The following is a 13,782-nucleotide window of genomic DNA, read 5'->3' as shown; positions in this document are numbered from 1 at the left end:
AAAAAATAAATTAAAAAAAAAGCACTGTATTTAATTGAATCACTGCAATCTCATCCAACCATAAGACTGAATTGTGGTATTATAAAACTCTAACAAATATTAAAGGGACATGAAACCCAAATTTTTTCTTTCATGATTCAGATAGAGCATACAACTTTCCAATTTACTTGTAATTAGCTTTTTCCTCTTGATATCCTTTGTTGAAGAAGCAGCAATGCACTACTGGCAGCTTGTTGAATGCACTGGGTGAGCCAATAACATGAGGCATATATGATGTGCACCCACCAATCAGCAGCTCCTGAGCCTACCTAGGTATCTTTTTCAACAAAGGGTACCAAGAGAAAAATTAGATAATAGAAGTAAATTGGAAATTAGCTTAAAATCCCATGCTCCATCTGAATCATAAAAAAAATAATAATAATATTAATATATATATATATATATATATATATATATATATATATATATATATATACACACACATTTTGTTCAATCCCCAACATATTATTATATATGAATAGTGATGTCGCGAATAGTTCGCCGCATGTTCGCGTTCGCCTTGGCGGGCGAACATATGCGATGTTCGGTCCGTCCCCTATTCGTCATCATTGAGTAAACTTTGACCCTGTACCTCACAGTCAGCAGGCACATTCCAGCCAATCAGCAGCAGACCCTCCCTCCCAGACCCTCCCACCTCCTGGACAGCATCCATTTTAGATTCATTCGGAAGCTGCATTCTTAGTGAGAGGAGGGACAGTGTAGCTGCTGCTGATTTAATAGGGAAATCGATAGCTAGGCTAGTGTATTCAGTGTCCACTACAGTCCTGAAGGACTCATCTGATCTCTGTTGTAAGGACAGCACCCCAAAAAGCCCTTTTTAGGGCTAGAACATCAGTCTGCTTTTTTTTCCCTGTGTAATCTAATTGCAGTTGCCTGCCTGCCAGCGTGTGTGTCAGGCTCACAGCGTATACTGTGCCCACTTGCCCAGTGCCACCACTCATATCTGATGTAACAGTAGTGTACATTTAAAAAAAACAAAACACTTTTTTGACTGTGAAATAATAGCAGACAGCTGCCAGTACCCAAGATGGCCGCCAATAAGGCAGATGGGGAGGGTTAGAGAGCTGTTTTGGGGGGGATCAAGGAGGTTGGGGGCTAAGCGGGAATGCTACACTACAGCATATGTAAATATGCTAAAAAAAATTAAAAACCTTTTATTTTAGTACTGGCAGACTTTCTGCCAGTACTTAAGATGGCAGGGACAATTGTGGGGTGGGGGAGGGAAGGGAGCTGTTTGGGAGGGATCAGGGGGTCTGATGTGTCAGGTGAGAGGCTGATCTCTACACTAAAGCTAAAATTAACCCTGCAAGCTCCCTACAAACAACCTAATTAACCCCTTCACTGCTGGGCATAAAACACGTGTGGTGCGCAGTGGCATTTAGCAGCCTTCTAATTACCAAAAAGCAACGCCAAAGCCATGTAAGTCTGCTATTTCTGAACAAAGGGGATCCCAGAGAAGCATTTACAACTATTTATGCCATAATTGCATAAGTTGTTTGTAAATAATTTCTGTGAGAAACCTAAAGTTTGTGAAAAAGTGAACAATTTTTTTTATTTGATCGCATTTGGCAGTGAAATTGTGGCATTAAATATACCAAAATGGGCCTAGATCAATACTTTGGGTTGTCTACTACACTACACTTAAGCTAAAATTAACTCTACAAGCTCCCTACATGCTCCCTAATTAACCCCTTCACTGCTGGACATAAAACACGTGTGGTGCGCAGTGGCATTTAGCAGCCTTATAATTACCAAAAAGCAATGCCAAAGCCATATGTCTGCTATTTCTGAACAAAGGGGATCCCAGAGGAGCATTTACAACCATTTATGCCATAATTGCATAAGTTGTTTGTAAATAATTTCTGTGAGAAGCCTAAAGTTTGTGAAAAAGTGAACAATTTTTTTTTATTTGATCGAATTTGGCGGTGAAATGGTGGCCTAGATCAATACTTTGGGATGTCTTCTAAAAAAATATATATATATACATCTCAAGGGATATTCAGGTATTCCTGACAGATATCAGGGTTCCAATTTAACTAGCGCTCATTTTGAAAAAAAAGTGGTTTTGAAATAGCAAAGTGCTTCTTGTATTTATTTCCCTATAACTTGCAAAAAAGCAAATAACATGTAAACATTGGGTATTTCTAAACTCAGGACAAAATGTAGAAACTATTTAGCATGGGTGTTTTTTGGTGGTTGTAGATGTGTAACAGATTTTGGGGGTCAAAGTTAGAAATAGTGTGTTTTTTTTTTTTCATTTTTTCCTCATATTTTATAATGTTAGGTGATTTATGCCCTTTATGGATTAAAACCAGACTCTGCATCAACTATGTAATTTTCCATGGGAGTTTTGCCATGGATCCCCCTCTGGCACGCCACAGTCCAGGTGTTAGTCCCCTTGAAACAACTTTCCATCACTATTGTGGCCAGAAAGAGTGCCTGTGGGTTTTAAAATTCGCCTGCCTATTGAAGTCTATGGCGGTTTGGCCGGTTTGCCCGTTTGCGAACTTTTGCGGAAGTTCGCGTTCGCGAACCCAAATTTTTATGTTCGCGACATCACTATATATGAATATTAGTTTCTTTGTATTTTAAAAATGATACATTGTTTCCTACAATTTTTGATGATCCTCTGTCCTTTATATTTAACCAGTTTAATATCTTATTACATTACAATATTATAACCAGTTTTGTGGTCTTGCCACTAGTAATGGCATTTATCCTTCTCAACCAGTAAAGATTAGTAGGAAGTAAAAAACCTAAACTTTAGTATTGGTTTCAACTTCAATTTAAATAGCTTTTACTTTTTAAGGCAAAAAACCATGACATGTAAATGTTGCTCTTTCATGTACATTATATAAATTATGATGCCGTTTACCTTGACAGATTTGATATGTTTTATTGGCAAGACTCTGTTGGCTGAAGATTGACTGCAATATTGTAGTATAGTTCTCATCTGATTACAACACAAGTCAACTACTCTTATGTGACAAACAGTGACAATGTTAGTAGGTCTACTTGTTCTGAAAGAAACTATAATCTTGAGGGCAACAAATAGTATCATATCCTCAGAACAAGTAAAGTGTTTAGAAATATAGAAGAATAAAACCTCACTAACCTAGAGAACCTCCAAGTGCTAAAAATGCAGACTAGGTTTTCTCAGACACCTAGCTCCACTGGACCTCTGGCATAACTGCTACTTTTCTGGCTGGTGCCTCTCATGATCGCCGCTCATGCAGTCCTACCAACCATGGTTAATCTTCACACCATTAGCAACAGTCTAGCAGTAATTAGCAGGTTGTTTCAATAAATATCTGTTAACACAATGATACAAGCAACGTGTTTCTCAGACACATGTCGCTGTTTCTTCAGGCTTATCTACTCATTCTTGATCGCACGTCTAGTGTTCTTTTGTTGTGATTCAGATGATTTACTAGAAATTGTTTCCCCAATGTTTCAGGTGAAATGTGTTCTCTGTGTCTAGTGAGAACAAATTGTTTTTGACATGTAGCCTTAAAGTGGCTGTGTAGGTCCTTAGTATCTTCTGTATGTGTTTGTTTCACAGTTACTCATTGGCCTTTCCTAACTTCCTAAGCATGCTTTTTTTTTGTTTAAAGGGACAGTCTAGTATAAATTAAACTTTCATTATTCAGATAGGACTTTCAATTTTAATCAACTTTCCAATTTACTTTTATCATCAAATTTGCTTTTTTCTCTTGGTATTCTTAGTTTAAACTAAACCTAGGTAGGCTCAAATGCTAAGTGCTAAGCCTTTGAGGGCTGCTTCTTATCACATGCTTTTTAAATCTCTTTTCAACACAAAGAGACAGAAAGTACACATGGGCCATATAGATAACACTGTGTTCAGGCACAGGGGCTTATGCACAAAACAATGCTAAATTTAAAACAATAGATAATAAACAGTCACAGTCATGTGATCAGGGGGCTGGAAGAAGGTTCCTAGATACAAAGTAATTACAGAGGTAAAAAGTATATTAATATAACTGTGTTGGTTATGCAAAACTGGGGAATGGGTAATAAAGGGATTATCTATCTTTTAAAACAATAACAATTCTATGGTAGACTGTCCCTTTAACTTCTTCTATAACCTTCAAAAACTGATCTTTGCTTATGTGTTTACCAGTATATACATACTGGTTATATTACATATATAAAATTGGGTCTGTTCAGTGTTACAGGTGGATAACATATATGAATCATTGTAGTAGAACTAGGCAATGCAGCCTTGTAGACAATACTTTAGGAAACTAACCTGCCTTTAAGAAGATAAGGGCACAATATAAACACAAAATCCATTATGGAACATCAATATTAAGGCTGCACTTTCTAACTCAACATTTCAAAGGTGTCAAGACAGCTTGACCTTCATGTTGTACTTGTCAATGATGGCTTTGAAATATATTTGAGCAAAATAGGATTATTTTAACCGGTAAATTCTGTGTAATCAGTCATTTAGACCCAGGGAAAGACATTTACTTGCCAAGGCTGTAAATGTCAGTCATGATACCATTTCTGTCACCTATGGCCTGTGATATCAGTAATATATTTTTATTTTAATATTTAATGTGTGAGTTTAAATTGTACTCTAGAAAAAAAAAATATTCTAGAACTAAACTAATTTCTCAGCAAAATAAAGTTTTTAGTAAAAACTTTCATACTTTCCTCCACATCATCAAACTTGAAAACAGGAAAAAATATGCTAAAAGCTTGTAATTTTTTAATAGAAGAATAAATGTGACTGATAGCCAAAAGCACTGTAAAGTCATTTAGATTACTGCAAATGTAGCGAATGTAAGTAAATTGGCTTATTAAATAAATATAATATTTAGATTTATCTGGCTTAACATTAAATATGGCTGTTCTTTTTTTTTTATGTACAATTCTCATATTCTATTAGATGCGACTCATGCATAGTTCTTGAGCTTTGACTTAGCAGACCTGTATGGAAAGCTCATTTGCTTACACATTTCATCTATGCCTGACATGGACCAAGAGTGTACTTATCTATGGTAGCTGATTATAAAATGAAAAATTACAAAAGAAATTGCCTAGTTTCATTTTTTTTATTATTTTATAGCAGGTTATAAATTGTGAAAAATTATCAGACATTTATAGGTTTAATATAGGCTTGTGGTCTCAGGGATACCAAATTTGAACAATTGTGTTAAGCGGGGGGCTCCAATGCAACACCCTTCATGATGCGGCCCTGATCTTGGGAAGAATTGACCTGCTCTCACCATCCTACTACTCTCCCTTACTGAGGCGGAACAATACGCTGGAGTACTTCATAAACAAGTACAAAATGATTATTTAAGCAGTGCAAATAGGCGCCATGTGTTTCCTCCCTTGAGCCGAATACAAGAGCCCCATACAGCTACACCTTAAAAGGGCGCAAACAAGTACTTCCATACTCTATTGACCGAGAGATCAGGGCTGCAGATCCCCTCTACCACTATAACCAGCTCCTGTTCCTCAGCATCAAACTCAGACAAGTCTCCCCCAAGGCTATGTTGGAGGTGGTCAGAAATGCACTAGCAGACATACTAACAAACATGGAGGTGCACTTTCAAGGGTGTGGGTAAAAGCCGGATCTTGCCGGATCCTAACGGATCCATGCCTAATTTAGACAAATACACACAAATTGAAGTGTTTTCCATACAAACACATCCAGACACTTCTGTATCCAACAACATTTTACTCAAAAATATTTGGGTCCTTTCAGAACCATCACTTTTTTTTCAGAAAAACAGCCGGATCCTGCCGGATCCATGCCTGATTTAGACAAATACACACAAATGTAATTGTTTTCCACACAAAGATATCCAGACACTTCTGTATGCAACAATATTTTACTCAAAAACATTTGGGTCCATTCAGAACCAGCACTTTTTTTTACAGAAAAACAGCCAGTTCCTGCCGGATCCATGCCTAATTTAGACAAATACACACAAACTTAAGTGTTTTCCATACAAACACATCCAGACACTTCTGGATCCAACAACATTTTACTTAAAAACATTTAGGTCCTTTCAGAACCAGCACTTTTTTACAGAAAAACAGCCGGATCCTGCCGGATCCATGCCTAATTTCGACAGATACACACAAATTTAATGTCTGATAGAGGAAAGATATCAATCCAAGGATTGATGAATTGTACACCTGTATAGCACTCAATTTCCTAAAAGTGGGTGGCTTGAAATTAGAATTGGGCAGGAAGAACCATAGGGTAGAGGTATCTAGAAAATGGTTAAAATATAACCTTTATTAGGAAATTAAAAAATATATATATATATGTCCACATACAAACATAAACACAGGGTAGTTGTCTGGTTATGTATTCAACCGTAATGGATATAAGTATTTAAGTGGTATTATACGCGATTAAATCTTAAAACCTAGGATGTATTAATCCATAGTTAAAGAATTTATATCAGTCTATAATAATATTGAGATCAGGAAATTATTGTATACTAATAAAGCTGTCAGTGCCTAATTTTGACAGATACACACAAATTTAAGTGTTTTCCATGCAAACACATCCAGACACTTCTGGACCCAACAACATTTTACTCAAAAACATTTGGGTCCTTTCATAACCAACGCTTTTTCCCAGAAAAACAGCCAGATCCATGCCTTATTTAGAGAAATATACACAAATTTAAGTGTTTTCCACACAAACACATTCAGACACTTCTGTATCCAACAACATTTTACTCAAAAACATTTCTGTCCTTTTAGAACCAACAGTTTTGCTGTTTTTCTGTAAAAAACTGTTGGTTCTGAAAGGACCTAGATGGATGTGTTTGTGTGGACAAAAATGTAATTTGTGTATATCTGGCTAAATAAAATAATGAAAAAGTCCAGCAAACACTGTATAGATATTAGGTGCAATCTATAACAGGGCACTACACAACCCTGTATCCATATTCAAAATTAAAAAAAAAGAATAGCAGCACTCCAAAAATGATAATTACTAGTCCTTTATTGTAGCCAAAAGCACAAGTGAAGCAGCAACGTTTCGGACTACATGTCCTTCATCATGCATGATGAAGGACATGTAGTCCAAAACGTTGCTGCTTCACTTGTGCTTTTGGCTACAATAAAGGACTAGTAATTATCATTTTTGGAGTGCTGCTATTCTTTTTTTTTAATTTTGTATCTGGCTAAATAAGACATGGATATGGTAGGATCAGATTATTTTTTTATTTTTGTGTAAAAAAAATGTTTGTTCTGAAAGGACCCAGATGGTTTTGTGTAAAATAGTGATGGATCAGAAGTATCTGGAGGTATTTGTGTGGAAAACACTTACATTTGTGTAAATCTGTCTAAATTAGACATGGATCCGGCAGGATCTGGCTGTTTTTGTGTAAAAAAGTGTTGGTTCTTAAAAGGACCAGATGTTTGTTTGTAAAATATTGCTTGATCCACAAGCTTCTGGATGTATTTGTGTGGAAAACACTTACATTTGTGTATACCTGCTAAATTAGGCATGGATCCAGCAGGATCCGGCTGTTATTCTGTAAAAAAGTGCTGGTTCTTAAAGGACCCAAATGTTTTGCAGTAAAATGTTGTTGGATCCAGAAGTGCATGGATCCGGCAGGATACAGTGTTTTTTTCTGTAAAAAAGTGTTGGTTCTGAAAGGATGCAGATGTTTTTGTGCAAAATATTATTGGATCCAGAAGTGTCTGGAAGTGTTTATATAGAAAATATTTAAATTTGAGGATATCTGTCTAAATTAGACATGAATCTGGCAGAATCCGGCTGTTTTGAAGCAGAAAAAAGTGTTGGTTCTAAAAGGACAAAGATGTTTTAATGTAAAATATTGAAGGATACAGAAGTGTCTGGATATGTTTGTGTGGAAAACAATTACATTTGTGTATATCTGTCTAAATTAGGCATGGATCCAGCAGGAGCTGTCTGTTTTTCTGAAAAGAAGTGTTGGTTCTGAAAGGACCCAAACGTTTTTGTGTAAAATATTTATGGATCCAGAAGTGTCTGGATGTGTTTGTGTGGAAAACAATTAAATTTGTGTGTACCTATTTAGGCATGGATCCGGCTGTTTTACTGTAAAAAAGTGCTGGTTCTGAACGGACCCAAATGTTTTGCAGTAAAATGTTGTTGGATACAGAAGTGTCTGGATGTGTTTGTGTGGAAAACAATTAAATTTGTGTATATTTGTCTAAATTAGGCATGGATCCGGTAGGATCCGGCTGTTTTTCTGTAAAAAAGTGCTGGTTCTGAAAGGACCCACATGTTTTGCAGTAAAATGTTGTTGGATCCAGAAGTGTCTGGATGTGTTTGTGTGGAAAACACTTAAATTTGTGTGTATTTGTCTAAATTAGGCATGAATCTGGCAGGATCCGGCTGTTTTTCTGCAAAAGAGTGCTGGTTCTGAAAGGACCCAAATGTTTTGCAGTAAAATGTTGTTGGATACAGAAGTGTCTGGATGTGTTTGTGTGGAAAACACTTAAATTTGTGTGTATTTGTCTAAATTAGGCATGGATCCGGCATGATCCGGCTGTTTTTCTGTAAAAAAAAAGTGCTGGTTCTGAAAGGACCCAATTGTTTTGCAGTAAAATGTTGTTGGATACAGAAGTGTCTGGATATGTTTGTGTGGAAAACACTTAAATTTGTGTGTATTTGTCTAAATTAGGCATGGATTCGGCAGGATCCAGCTGTTTTTCTGTAAAAAGTGCTGGTTCTGAAAGGACCCAAATGTTTTGCAGTAAAATGTTGTTGGATACAGAAGTGTCTGGATGTGTTTGTGTGGAAAACACTTAAATGTGTGTGTATTTGTCTAAATTAGGCATGGATCCGGCAGGATCCGGCTGTTTTTCTGTAAAAAGTGCTGGTTCTGTAAGACCCAAATGTTTTGCTGTAAAATGTTGTTGGATACAGAAGTGTCTGGATGTGTTTGTGTGGAAAACACTTAAAATTGTGTGTATTTGTCTAAATTAGGCATGGATCCAGGAGGAGCCGGCTTTTTTTCTGTAAAAAAGTGCTGGTTCTGAAAGGACCCAAATGTTTTGCAGTAAAATGTTGTTAGATCCAAAAGTGTCTGGATGTGTTTGTATGGAAAACAATTAAATTTGTGTGTATTTGTCTAAATTAGGAATGGATCCGGCAAGATCCAACTTTTACCCACACCCCACTTTCAAGATCTCAGACATGAGATTTCAGTTATATCCTCTCCAGCGTTTTCAGATAACAAACAGCACTCCTCTGACATATCATCTACACGAGGTTGTATACCTACCTTAAAGATTCCAGTAGAAGACCTGCAACAGGGGGACACAGCTCCATCTACCACTTCATTGACTGCTGCGGGTCCAGAGATATCTAAAAGGCAGGACGTATCTGAGCTTTTGACACCGATTCGGAAGGAGAATAGACCTAACCTACGTGTGCTAATTAACATCCGCTGCGTTCCACACAGAGACTCAGCTTATTGCCATTGCAAAACACCTGAGTATATTGGTAAAGAAATCATCTGAGATCCAGGAGATGGACTCTAAGGCACTGTAATTGAATCTTTATTGGAGCTAATGACAAACAACCATGCCTTCATAGTGAAGGTAGTAGCCAGTTTTCTAACATTGTGGGTCCCCATTTACCTATTGATAGATCTCCTCTGGTGCTGTAAAATTGCACACGGCCCATACTACACACATGCCCTGAAATCTGGAGTAGGCTAGGACAGTAACCTTTCTATTTAGGAGCCCAGACACTGTTTGGAAGACTTATACGCTATTGTGTATCTGACATACATGAAGACTCTTAGCAATTGACGATTGCAATGTTATATATTTACATTTAGTTCTTACTTTGTCTTTTGAGATATCAGAGTCCTTGCTGATCTTTAGTTACCATAGATACGCTGGTTGATATTGGCCATTTTTTTTCTCCTTTTCTTTTTGTCAAGTAATCTGCTTTACCTATTATAACTCACTGCTCTGCCCCTAATAATTATTGTATAAACTCTGTATTTCTTTACTTATATATATGGGACACAGTGGTTAGCCTCCATTTGTAAATTACTATTTTCAGATGTCACTTATGTCCAAGATAGCTTTATAATTTTGTGTATTTATTACCCTCTTCAGCCATTATATATATATCCTGGTAGGGTATTGTAGGTTCTTTCCTCATGAGACTACTCCACTCACCTACCTGGTGTCTCTCTAAATATATACAACATATGGAGTGTCTGTCCAACTGTCTGCAGCCGGGGCAGTATGGACAGGGATAACTATTGTTCTCTGCACAATAACACATAAGACAGATCTCTAATATGCTTTTAGGGTTACTAATTCCCTTACCAAGGAGAAATGATACTTGGACACATATGAAGAATCAGTGAATCATGCTATATAGGGTCCTGAGCTGGCTCAGCTTTAACACTTATCCCACACACCATTTCTTAAAGTGTACACATTTCAATCAATGCAAGGGTCTATAACATTCACTCCTCAATCTGATAATACACTTGAATTATCTGACATAGTGTCTGATTCAGTTACAGTTATTCTCATTTATAATATTTGATTTACCTTACATGTGTTTATTCAGAGGTGTTTAACTTGTCACATTACAGTGGTCTAAGAATTCACTATCTTATTACTAATGGTGCCTTGCTGTTCGGTATCTTATGGGTCTTCTAATGTTTAACACGGTCCGCCTTTCATAATAAATAGGGACTGTTATGAGCCTTCCTGAGATCACTGGTAACTCCCACCCATTAACCTTTCACTGATCTGCTTAGATCTCTCTGATATAAATATGCTTATAAGAGTAATTTATAAGCTAGATGCACTCCTGTTAAAGCTTTAGAACTGTTAATTGGCCTTAACAAACACAGGACTACTTAAAACAACACCAGGACTCAATACGTCAGTCATAACTACCATCCATTAGCACCTTGAAACCATTCTCTTTTATGATTGTAAAGGTACTGGGTTAAACAATATCTTAAGGTTTGTGAGTGATTTCTGTAATTCTTACGCTAGTATACTTTCAACCTAGTTGTTTATCACCTGCATAATTCATTGTTTTGTGCTATACATGTCCTTCTTTTGTAATACATATGTCTATTTATAAGTTCATTTAATGTCAAAAAAGAAAAGATAGAGTCTTGTCTACATTGAATTTATTTTACATAACCCTCCACCCCCTCTATTTTTTACTATTTTTACCATTATTATTATTAACTATTACATCACTTTTATTCATAATGTATCAATAGAATTAGTTAAGCCCAGTTAACTTTCTGGGCAAATAATCCCCTAGCGGCTTGTGTCCACTGAATTTAATGTGTCACTTCCTAGAGGCATTCCGAACTCTCGAAGGTTTCTTTTATAAAGACCATAAGTTTATCAGAAATAGAAACAACTGGTGAAAATACAAAGCATATTTTATTTTTGAGATTCTTCACATTATTAGTTGATTGAGACTGAGATAGTTTGGTGTGCCGAGGATAAAAATTTGAACCTCTATAATAAGTGTGTTTACTTATGTTTATGTTGTCATAATACAATATATCACACTAACAGGAAGAAAAACATTATTCAGAGGTTTCATTATAATATCAGTTCATAAAAAAATAAAATATGTAAGGTATGGGTATTATATTTATATTGTTCTCATATAGAGCATGTGTGAAATTTTGAACTAAACAAATATACTGAGAATATTTCTGTGTATGGAATGGGATGTAATATAATATTGTATTACTTTGGTCATCATAATGTTAAATCCTGTTTTGGACTACATATTATTTACCTTTAAAAAAATATAGTTTTTTAAAAAAAATATTTGAGGTTGTCTCAATTTCCTTCCTCTCCATCCTTAGCGAATTGAATTCAGAGGGTTATACATTTTTACCTAACAGTATATTCAAATATATATGTATTTCATATGCTATCTAATATCTGATTCATTTTACTTAAATACTAGGATAGCCCTATTCTGTCTGATGAAAGCACTGGCCTTCGAGGTACCAAACGCCTTAGTAAAAGTAACATTGATATCTCAGGAGTCTTGGACAATGGAGAACCAAGACAATTTTTTCCCCGTAAACAGAGTGACTCTTCAACGTATGACTGTGATACAATAACACAGCACCATGCATTCTTGTCTAGGTAAGTGAAATCAGTTAAGTATACTCCTTCAACCAATCTCTGATTATTATTTTTTGGCAAAATTAACATTCTATCTTAAAAATAAAATGTTTGTGTATTCTTTACCGAGTTCACTTTATCAGATGGTTTCCTGAAGAAAGGAAGAAATATAGAGTCTCTTTGTGCTCAAATAAGAAGACCCTGTGGCTCTCTGGAAAGACTCGTCTGAATCAGATGGTTTCCTGAAGAAAAGAAGAAATACAGAGGCTCTAAGTGCAGTATCACCAGGTAAGATGCAATCAGTAGTACATGTATTATATATACACTCTGTGTCTCCCCCGGTATCTCTAGAAGGTGAAGGGAGTTGGTTCAGTTTCCTCCTTGTCTTGGTATAAAGCTCCGTATCCAACAACCGCTTGCAATGCTTGTCAGCAAAAACCTATTGGGAAGAGGACAAGTGTATGGATCAGACTGCTTTCCAAAGACCATCAACGATAGCGGTAGTAAGAATATAATAATTTTATTAAAAACAGTTAAAAAAAAAAACAGTGACGCATTTCTCGGCGTGCAAACCCATTTCCTCAGATTGTATACTAACAAATTACCACTACCTATTTAAAAGGCCTACAGCCAAACACTAAAACCTCATTAACAAATTCACGCCTCCTTATGTGACATCACACAGGTAAGAAGCATGCAAAAATTTCCAAAGAGGTAATCCTTCATTCTATTGAAAATATTATTAGTAAATATTATATTAAATAAATATTATTAGTAAATAAAGGAGATACACATAGGGACTTGTCTTGTAACAATGCTATATATACAAAGTATCAATATTACTGTTGATATATTTCAATTACATTGACGTAACACTAAATGTGTAATATATAATCAAATTGGCGGAACCACATATGTTCAAAAAACACATTTATTAACTCCTTCAAATAAAATCCCTCAAATTTACCATAGAATGTTTGTACATTAAAGATTAACTAAATATTTGGACCTTCACTTAGATAAGTATATACACTCAATCTCATACGAGAAATACAACGGACCCAACATACATGATATTATAGTATTCTTATGAGCAGTCTACATCAGGACTATTATATTAAATGAGTAGCTTTTTGAGTAGCTTTTTGAACAAAGACATTACAATAATATAAAAAATAATAATAGATGTGTCTAAAATGCCAAATCTAGACCTTAATCTACTACATAGATCTTCCTAAATCTGACAAGTGTTATCATTAATTAACGTGCCAATTCAAAACATAAATACCATAAATATACTAAATATACGAGTAAAGGACACCTAAATCTTTCTAACTACGTGCATATGGACTATATCCAATTGCACATTAGTGTTAATAATATAAACTAAAGTGTTCATCGCCATTCCCTCTCTCAATTTAGTTCTGAGGGATGCTGTGAATGTTAGTTAATATAATAATCTACAAGTACATTTTATTGTACTTGATGTGTTGGTGAATTTAATAATTAAAAAATTAGTAAATTGTGAAATACAAAATATATTATAAGTGACTATTTAAATCCTTGTTCAAAAAGCGGCTAGATCTA

The 13,782-nt window shown here is 35.6% G+C and overlaps 1 protein-coding gene across 1 annotated transcript in view; it reads left to right on the top strand.

Annotated features, from left to right (window-relative positions):
• Window positions 1–13,782, top strand: part of PITPNM3 (PITPNM family member 3) — a 753,676-nt gene that overhangs the window by 445,904 nt on the left and 293,990 nt on the right. Inside the window, 1 exon segment of the mRNA XM_053705246.1 lies at window positions 12,032–12,216. Coding sequence (XP_053561221.1) covers window positions 12,032–12,216 — 185 coding nt within the window.

Source organism: Bombina bombina, chromosome 3, assembly GCF_027579735.1.
Source record: "Bombina bombina isolate aBomBom1 chromosome 3, aBomBom1.pri, whole genome shotgun sequence".
Taxonomy (NCBI): domain Eukaryota; kingdom Metazoa; phylum Chordata; class Amphibia; order Anura; family Bombinatoridae; genus Bombina; species Bombina bombina.
Note: the sequence above shows the minus strand (reverse complement) of the source record. Positions and strands in the feature narration are given on the sequence as shown.